Source organism: Lactuca saligna, chromosome 8 (genome assembly GCF_052625555.1).
Source record: "Lactuca saligna cultivar CGN05327 chromosome 8, ASM5262555v1, whole genome shotgun sequence".
Taxonomy (NCBI): Eukaryota; Viridiplantae; Streptophyta; class Magnoliopsida; order Asterales; family Asteraceae; genus Lactuca; species Lactuca saligna.
Genome location: NC_136424.1, coordinates 132,889,783 through 132,899,969, shown reverse-complemented (window position 1 = coordinate 132,899,969; position 10,187 = coordinate 132,889,783). Strand labels below are relative to the sequence as shown.

The following is a 10,187-nucleotide window of genomic DNA, read 5'->3' as shown; positions in this document are numbered from 1 at the left end:
AGTTAGTAGAACTTCACATTTTGTAAGAAAAACTTTGATAGTTCCTTACATATATGTGTAGAAAATTCGGGTCGTTACACTTTCTCCTGTTCATCATCTTTTCATCCAATGTTTTCATATTCCTTCATCTAGTTTGCTAGTCAAGTAATCAGATCAACAACATAACAATAATCAATCCACATTTCCACCATATTTACCAACAAGATAGATTAATCAGAATATGTAATCATAACAGTATTCAATAACAAGATATGTAACTAGAAAATGTATACCACTAAAGTCTAAGAAAATAAAAAATGTATGTTATCAAAAAATGTAATCAGCAAAGGTTATCATCAAGATCGAACATCTACCATATGTATATATGTACGAAGCAGAAGCACACCAACATGATCAAATAAGTTAGGGTTTTATCGGAACAAAAAAGGGTTTTCCAAACCAAAATAAGAGATTGAATCAGTAACTTTCTTGCATGATCTTCAAATAAATAGTAAATAGGGCTAGAATCTTCAAATAAATAGTAAATAGGGCTAGATCAAAGCTCACCAAACTTTTTCGACAATTCCAAAAATGTCTCCCAGGATTTGCAAAGCGCCAAGATGTTCACTCCATAGCTGGTCTCTCACAATCACAAAGTCTCACACCATGACATACACACAGATGCAAGCAAGTGGTGGTAGTTTATTGTGTAGTTAACAAGCCACAAGAGTGTCTTGAAATAACCAAAGAAGCTTCAAGATTTGCTTTTGCTTGAGGAAGGTAACAATGAAGTAGGAAGTGGTCCAAATAAGGGCTTCATTATTATTGCGGGTGGAGTAACGATGACATGGAACATTGTCACATAAGTTTCCTCAACATATCACACTTCCACATAGGTTTGGTCACCTAGTAATCATTTCAAATCGACCAAAATGGCTTAATTGATGGTATATTACTCGAAAAAAAATAATGATCAAATCGAACAAATGATAAATTTTAATTGTGTTAGTGACATTTTCCTTAAAAAAATCACATCAATCCCAAATTTCTCAGATATAAAATACAGCAAAACAAAGTTTTACAAATATTCAATGATGATGTCTCAAACATGATCTCTATCCTTACACAACCAACTCATTAGTAGTAATTTTTTAGTGAAACTTAACCCCACCAACCCGAAAAGTAAATATGGTGAGAGACCCTCATGCCTTTTAAAAAAACAGACATAAAAGACCACACTATTTACACTATTGCCATGTGTCCCATGAGCAGCACTCTTCAATTTTAACTCAAAAACAAAAACCCCAAACAAATCCACCCCCAAAAATCAAACCCCACAAGAATCTCTATTGTCCAAACAACACCCATCGCCACCTGTCAAAAGTCAAAACAAACAATAAAAAAGAATTAATTTTAAAAACACAGCAACAAACTCTTTACTTTAAAATGTAACCACTTATAGCAAATTCATTCAAATACAAAGTTAGATCAAATCCGATATAGTTAAGCTTACTTATGGGTCCCACCAATATCAATTTATAGAACAAATGAATAAAATAGTATTTTAAAAAATATGAAAAAGCTCTATCTTACCCTATTTTTTTTATTTTTTTTTGTAGAGAAGAAAGGCGTGGGCATATATCTCCATCATGGTATTGTAGGAACACGGCCCTACTTGGTAAAAAAAATAAAAGAAAGAAAGAGAAAGAAAAAATGGATATCGCACAAGAGAAAGGAAGAAAAAGACGAAAATGCCCTTTATGTCATTTTAAGAGCCTGTTTCAGTTGGGCTAATGCTGCAGGATGCATTCTAGCCATGGCAGTGTTGAAGGCGTCCCCATGTAGACTAGCACATGTTTGGAGATTCTCCCTCACTGAATTCTCAAGTGACAACTGATTTATAGGGTCTGCAATTTTCATCTGCTAACATAACAAACAAACAATCAAAAAAAAAAAACATGCTTCATTTTTTGTAACTAAATTAAATTCATAAATACATATATGAAAAGAAAAGAGAATATAGATGTATTTACTTGTCTCCTCCTGAATTCTTTACTTGGGAATTGAGGTCTGCTAGAGCTCATACTATCACTGCTGCAATTTTACAAACAAAATGAAAATGATGATGAGAAGGGCATTTGCGTCTTTTGCAGAAACAACAGTTGTAAGTTGTAAGTTTGTAACCTGGATTCATCTTCAGCTGCGTCTTCACTTCCACCCAATATGACACTTGTACATACACTGCCAGTGAAAATGTATTCAGTTTTAAAAAAATAAAAAAATAAAAAAAAAAAAACAAATCCACAAGTTATGAGTTATGTAATAATATAAGTACCTTAGTATTTGATCTAATTTATCAAGTACTTGAGGCAACCTTAATGTTAGAATTATAGAAAGCGCAAATCCAAATGTCTTTTTCTGAATATAATTTACATTGTCAACCTGTAATAATGCAAAACAAACAACAGATTCAGTGGAAGATGCTTTCCCCTCGATTGTAATGGTATAAAAGTTAAGGGCAAAATGGTAATTTTTACGTCCATCAATTGAAATACAGGTGCAGAACTAACCTTGTCAAGCCATACATCAACAAGACATAAAAGAATATTCTCCCCAACAGGGAAACCAGCATTCTGAAGCAACATCAAAAGTGAAGGCTCTGATCCTAATTGCCCTACAAAATTTGTATTTGTCACCAAAATTCTTGCAAGAATAGCAGCTGAAGATGCCTTTACAGCTGTACTTGTAGGCACTCGATCATCTCCAGTTAAGCATATCACCATCATTTTCTAACAAATCATCCAAACAAATTTTATTTTTTATGAATTATAAATTATAATATTACACAAAACAAAAACAAATACCTGAAGGGTACTACTGATCAGCTGTGGCCCATCAGAAGGAGAACACTGTCAATACCAACACCTCTAACCATCAATCCAATGTCCAATCTTCTTTTCTTTTTTGTAATTTTTATATTTGTTATGAAATATAAAAACAAAAACTGTTGAATTAAAATATATATACCTGAATTAAAACATCAATGACAGGTAATATAGAAAGTAAGCCTTTATCATTCACATTTCCAACAACAAGATCGAAAAGCTTAGCAACACTTGAAGCATGCAAACTCAGAAATTCTGTCCCACCTAAAATTATGTATCCTTCGATGATAGATGCAGCAACCTAAAATAAAAAAATCATTCCAATATTGTAACTAATCACAAGCTTTTCTAAGGGCATTTACGTCTTTTATCTTTTTATATTGTAATTAATCATAACCTTTAAGTGATCAAAACTTCTTTCAAGTATATCCACTAGAGATGGGAAGTATGCCAGGAGTTGTGGGACCATTGAAGGGGCATTGGAAATTGTAGCTTCCCATAGCTTGAATGAATAATCAGTAATGTAATGTATCAAATTAGTTAACAGAAATAAAATGATTTTTTTTTAATTAAAGAGAAAAGTGAAATACCTGCATACTGTCTTCAAGAAGTTCATCTGGGCTATTAAGATTAAGTCCACTAACTAAAACAGGGAGTAGAACATTGTAGCACATAGGGGATTTGTACCCAAGTGCAACTACAAAGTTCTTCAGAGCATTTAGAAGCTGAATCTGTAGAAGGCTTTCACCAGAAGATTCCTCCCAAGACTTTAAATTTAAAAAGGAATTGTTTTCCAGTTAGACAAATTGATTCAACAATTTTACAATTTAAATGAAATGTTATGTAGTAATTGGATTAAATACCTTTTGAAAAAATTGAACCAATTCAAGGGCGTATGGGATGATGTCACCAACATAAGCAATCAACACAGAGATTGTGTTCAACACTTGAACCTGAAATGAGAAACAACAAAAAGTTAGAAATGTAATTTTTATATGATAAAAGATTATATAAAAAGTTATAAAGTTATAAGGAATGTTTACCTTGGAGTCAAACTCTTGAACATCCTCAATCAACTTAAAAGACAGTTTCCAACAAACTGGGAGGAGATCAGAAAATTCTTGCTGTGAAAAAGCAGCATCTTCAATATGGAAATATAATGAACGAGATGCTGCCAGCTGAAATATTAAAAAAAAAATGGAATCTTTTTATGATTAAAAAAAAAAAGCAATGGGCTTTATGGACTGAATTATATAACTTATATTTTATACCCTGACACATAAGTCTCTGTCCTGTAGCAACCTGATGAGAGCACAATAGACTGGTCGTTTGGTGTCATCTTTAATCTGCAAAAATAAATTACAAAAAGAAAATAATAAAATAAATAATATGACAAAGAATTACCAAATAAAACAGAAGTGAGTTTGTACTTAGTTATGTCTATATAAACGTAGTCATTTGCATGTAAAAAGAATATAAGCTTTCATTAGTTTTAAGTTATGTGTAAGGAATAATTTAAATCAACGAAACTGGAATTGTATTATTTAAAAATAAAATAAAAATTAAAAAAAAAAAAATCAAGAACACAATAACATTACCTCAGAAACCCATTGACCAAGAATAAGTGCAACTTTCCTATGTATAATCCGCATGTTGGGATGATCATTTGTGAGTTCCAATGATAAAGCATTGTCAAACCTACAAAAAAAATCTAGATAATAAGTGAAAAAAAAAAAACAAAGCATTTAATGGGAAAAAAGGAAACAAGGTCTTAGTATCATATAGATAACAGATATATAAAGTCTAGAAGGGTAAAAAAGTCACACCAATCCTTAAAGCTGAGATAATTAGACAGCTCATAATAAATATATGCAGCTGCACCATAAGCAGCATCTTTTAAAAGCAACCCTGAAGTCATATCAGTTACTGAAGGAGGACAACCACTCATTGCCTCTTGAAGAATTGAAACAACAACAGGTCCTAACAGCTGGAAGCAGAAAAAGAAATCAAAAACAGAAAATAAATAAATAAATAATAATTAAATTTAAACCTACTTGGCTATGATTGTGAAATAAAACAATGTATAAAGCTTCAGCACATGGCCTTAGTTTCTCAGACCAAAGAACTGCATCCTGTTCATGGTGGAAAGACTCAGGGTTTTGATGCCACTCCTCCAAATCATTTGATGTTAATACAAAGTACCTGATAAAGAAAACATGAAATAGCAATGTATTTTCATTGATAGAAGTAAATGAATGACAATAAAGATATGTTTGATTGGATAGAATGGAATGATGAAGGAAAAAGGAATGGAATGGAATGAGACATTCCATTCCATCATGCAAAACAAGCAGCTTTCTTTCATTCCAATGGAATTAAGTCAATGAATGAATGAACCATTCCATTCCTTCTCCAATTCCATCCTACAAAACAGTAAATAGGATAAATTTTCAACTACCTTCTTATCAATACATTACACAAGAGTACAACTCTTTCATTGGGCAAAAGAGACGAAAGTACCCCTGCAACAGCTCCAGAAATGTTTTTCTTTCTTTGCTCAAGGGTTACTACATTCTCATCTACCACACGTCCAGTCATGATTGGTTTGTATTCCTTGCATTCAAGAACAATTTTTGCCATTGACATGCATTGAATAAGAAACTGATCAAATGACATTATCTCTGGTTCAGGATCTGTTATTTTATTTAAACAGAAATCCATGACTAATGGGAGGACATTTTGGTCACCAAAAGAATACGGATGCCTTGTCTGAATTGCAATTAAAATCTTCATCACTTTCGTGCAAGCCCTTTTTATAAATTCAAAAAGTTTCAAATGGTGTTCCCCAAAAGATGAATCTGTGAAATAAGATTTATAGGATCAAAACTTATGGAATTTTGTTTCCCAAATGGAACTGGTGGGAGGGCATTTTGGTCAATAATGATATATTGATACTCACAGTATGGAAGGAGAGATTGGATTGCTTTTAACAGCAAAGGACAGACCTCCTTGACTGGCCGAACCTCCTACAAGAAACACAAGTTATTGTTATTGTTAAGTTAAATAAATTCCTAGAGGGAATATGTGAAAAGACGATAATACCCTTTGTACCTGTAAAGATTTTTCATCGCTTGGAAACCCTGAAACTATCAACTGACGGATTATCTTTGAGCACAGAAACCATCTTTCACATGTTAAATAAAGTTCATCTTGATGATTTTCAGAAGCATTTGAGTTTGTGATTTGAGTAAGGGAAGAGAAGCCATTTAGTATGGTCTTCATATCAGTTTGCCAAAGATGCCAGCTGTACTCAAAAAACTGGGATGTTATCTGTCAAAACAAAATTAATGTAAGATTACACATTAAAAGGTTGTATGAAGTTGTTAACTTTTCTTTTCCACAATTGATTTACCTCAGCAAAGTTCTTTTGATCTGATGCAAGACGTTTGGTGGATAACTCCTTTAATGTTCGGAAAAGAATCATAAAGATTCTGTGTGAAGTAAGAACATCTGATGATTGAAGTTGTTGAGCTAAAACAGAAAAGAGCTCCGGCCTGAAAGCAAGTAAATATGAAGTCAAATATTTATGGCTATAAAATCAATTTAATATAGTTAGAAAAGTGATTGTGGATCATATAGAAAGCATACCATTCTTTAGGATAGTCAATGCGAGCTATTTTGGAGATTAAAACAGCCAAGGTAAGAGAAATCTGTATTTTGGAGATTAAATGAGAATGCAGTGAAGAGATTTTAGTAGTCAGAATAAAATAAAGGGTTTGTAAGATTAGTTGAAAATATCCATAAAGGTGATCAAAGGTGATTCAACTAGATAAGTTGTTGAAAATAAGATGCAAACTGGTCGATGACAAATGTAGGTCCCACCTGATAGTTCTCCTCTCTCAAGTGAGACAACAACTTTTGCCTCAAATGTGACTTCTCCTCATTGGTAATACCCCTGAAATTATTTGTTCTACATTAAGATTTACAGCAGAAGTAATCCTCAGAGAAAACCAAGAATGTTGGTAAATAATGGAAAAGAGAAAATCATGTTGGTAAATCAAGAAAGTGACATATGCAAGCCATGTATTACTATCAAAGTATCAAACTATCAATGCCTACAATATACAATTTCATATTTTCATATGATCAATATCAATCACAAAACAATTTAGCTACAGCTAGATAAACTTACGATGAGTCACGCTTGTTTCTCCAGTACCGATTGATACTGTTCTTGAAATACAATGATGCCATTAAACGAACATCAGTCTGAGATGCCAAGTCCTTTGCAGTTATCACTTCCTGCAACATAAATTATATCATGAAGTGGCATATGTTTGAGCATTTGGATATTGTTAAGATATATTCAGCAGACATGTATGGAATGCATAAATTAATTTGTAACATATGATTGTTCTTAAATCTAGTTAGCATTTGGATTTTGATATGTACAAGTACAACTGCTATTCTAGACCACAGAATCTGTAATGCTCGCATTTCCTGATAACACTTCTGATAAGAAAGTTTCGAGAATCGAGAATGCTGATTAAACTTACAGAATGTAAACCATCAATGATATCTCAAACCCTAGAAATTAAAAAATAAATAAATAAAACATTCGTTTACCATACCATTAGACAAGAACAGAACCCCGGCATGTTCTCGGACTGCGCAAGCGTCGATTCAGCAGGCTTCCGCAAGGCTACATCGCCGCTAAGTGAATTGGAAAGCAGTGAATACATCGCAGGTAAGTCGGAGACTGAGAGTGCCATCCCAGCAGATTTTAGAGATTTCTAGATAAAAAGTAAACAGACAGAAGATGAATCCATTAGACGCGACAAAGATCAATGAACAAGATGCTCATTGGAGAAAAACCACTGGTGATTTTGAGGGACATAAATGATTACCTCTAGGGTTTATGTTGGATTTTAACAAACACGGAATCGATTTTGTTGGAACAATTGAGAATAATTTTGAGTGAATTGTTGCTGACAACTACGAGCAGCAAATTTTGGGGTTTGAGAGTGAGAGGGCGTATGAATAATGTGATGATATCTTTGTGTTTCTGGCCCTTCTCACCATTTGTAGAGGTTTTTGATTTTCTCTTCTTCTTTGAATCTAATGACATATCATTTATTTAAAAGGAAATATTAATTACGAAAAACAAAACATCAATAATTATGTTGTTTCTATCTAAAAATATATAACAATCAAGATATGACATGTTTCATTTGTGGCAGTATTTTCATTCAAATTTACCAATTACCAATAACCTAATCACGATTAGTGAAAAATATTTGAGGATTATTGATCCCTAGTTCGTAGTTTTTTCTTAGTTTTGTAATGTTATATGTTGCTTAAAACTATTAATTATCAATTAAATGTTTCTATTAAACTAAATATTCATGTAAAAGTTTTGTATGAAATTGGAAGGCAAGAAAAAGTTGTATGTTATAATTTTAAGTTTGTTTATTTTTGCATTGTTCTTATTCTTCCATTTATGTTATATGATAAGATTATTAAAGACCTAATATGCTAGATAATGTATACAAGTATCTTATATAGTTATTTTAATGGTAAAAATATATAAAAATATATATATTCACTAGAATATTATGAGGTAGTATATTACCCTCAAATCTTATTTTTCGGGACTTTTAACCAATCACACGTGTTTCAAAAATATAAATGTGGACTCACAAGAAAGCTTAATTTAATATAAAGCATGATGATAAACACTAGTAATCTCAATATACTCTTCGGGAACTTTATATGGATAGATTATTGGTCACCATTTAATAAACTTTCATAACGACCATCTTCTTTAAGCTCTATATTTTGTACTAAGGTTGGTCATACTTGAGATAAAATGAGAAGAACTTATTATTGACATCGTAGTCCGAAAAGTGGAGCTATCTCAATATGTTCAAAGCCTCGAAACAGGAAGGCTTTCGGAGTGAGAGGGAAATCGAGCTGTGAATCAGACGTATTGACCAGCTCAAAAGAAACTGATGGCTCCAACCAGTGAACGTTCTGATCATCGATTGCTCCCATCTGAATCTGTTCAAGATGTAACACCCGTAAAATTCAAGCCAATTTAAAACTTTTTGAAACATTTAAAACCATTAAGTTATTGCAATCTGTTTTCAAAATAGTTTAAACATCAGAGTATCCCCATAATCAATCATGAAAATACGAGGAGTTGTACGATCACGCTTTCGCCTTCCCGCAATCATCAGAAGTACCTGAAACATAATCAACAATTGTAAGCCCGAAGCTTAGTGAGTTTCCCCAAAATACCAACGTCATACAAATATAACCATATCAATCAAGCATATAAATAAAAATACAGCATGCATAATGAGCCATCAGTCTGACTGTACCAACTCCTGGTCCTCGGTCTATCTGGACCGCTCTCCGAGCCTTCGGCACGTCTGAACCGCCCTCTTCGGGGCCTTCAGCCTATCCAGACCGCTCGTTGGGCCTTCGGCCTGACTAGATTTGCCCAGCCCGAGCCTGCAGTCTACCCTGTCCGCCCAGGGTGTCTTGGCACTACTGCACACAGCAGGACCTGCCTCAACCCTTCCCCAAACCAATAACATGTGCACATACATATAACAAGTAAACATGCAGATCTAACAGATCACTAACATGGCAACCATCTTATAACTAGGATATCGATCTAATCGATCTCTAGCATAGCAACCATCCTAAACCAGGATGAAATCTAACATAGCAATAACATAGCAACCATCCTAAGTCAGGATGAAATCTAGCATAGTAATACCATAGCAACCATCCTAAGTCAGGATGTAAATCATAAAGGGTCAACCTTGGTGCCGTAGACCCTATTGATATAGTGAGGAGAACTCATTTGGCACTGCTGAAGTCCCGTCGATAAAACCCCAGCTGCTGGTTGACAGATTCCCGAATTGTCAACATCAAACAACACCAATTAATAATTGGGTTCCAAGCCCAAAGTCCAACTCACACACTAAAGGCTCAATAGTCAAGTAATGGGCCAAAACCCAACATATAGCCTAATTTTCCAAATTGGGCCCACACCCTCATATGGGCCTTACCCTAAACCCATCAATATATTCTAGTCCATATGATTATTCTTGGATGGCCCATTAATAGTCCAATTACCAAAGTCTAAAGGAAAGGCCCAACATAAAACTCAAGTGAAATTAGGGTTTCACATAAAATGACAATTAGGGTTGAGTGTTTCTCACTTAACCCATTAAAGACTTAATCCATTAAGTCCCTTACTTTACTAAATTAGTCTTATGATGTAATTGGGCTTAATACTTAATTCCATTC

At 33.6% G+C, this 10,187-nt stretch overlaps 1 protein-coding gene across 4 annotated transcripts; it reads right to left on the bottom strand.

The window, feature by feature from the left end:
* Window positions 1–1,013: 1,013 nt before the first annotated feature.
* Window positions 1,014–7,967, bottom strand: LOC145009218 (ARM repeat superfamily protein). 4 transcript variants are annotated; one of them, XM_078967908.1, is made up of 25 exons: window positions 7,772–7,967; window positions 7,496–7,657; window positions 7,057–7,166; window positions 6,747–6,819; window positions 6,513–6,574; window positions 6,277–6,418; window positions 5,976–6,194; window positions 5,824–5,890; window positions 5,323–5,722; window positions 4,919–5,066; window positions 4,691–4,851; window positions 4,463–4,562; window positions 4,136–4,210; window positions 3,908–4,042; window positions 3,728–3,817; window positions 3,455–3,631; window positions 3,262–3,366; window positions 3,007–3,165; window positions 2,844–2,888; window positions 2,550–2,768; window positions 2,315–2,421; window positions 2,164–2,220; window positions 2,013–2,073; window positions 1,573–1,902; window positions 1,014–1,353 (listed from the first exon to the last, which is right to left on the bottom strand). In XM_078967908.1, the coding sequence occupies exons 2-24, from the start codon at window positions 7,634–7,636 to the stop codon at window positions 1,738–1,740; spliced, it is 3,018 nt and encodes a 1,005-aa protein (XP_078824034.1). In that variant the 5' UTR covers window positions 7,637–7,657; window positions 7,772–7,967; the 3' UTR covers window positions 1,014–1,353; window positions 1,573–1,737. The 4 variants fall into 4 exon arrangements, with proteins under 4 accessions (XP_078824034.1, XP_078824035.1, XP_078824036.1 ...); XM_078967909.1 differs by having other exon boundaries at window positions 1,573–1,899; XM_078967910.1 differs by having other exon boundaries at window positions 2,013–2,070.
* Window positions 7,968–10,187: the final 2,220 nt, after the last annotated feature.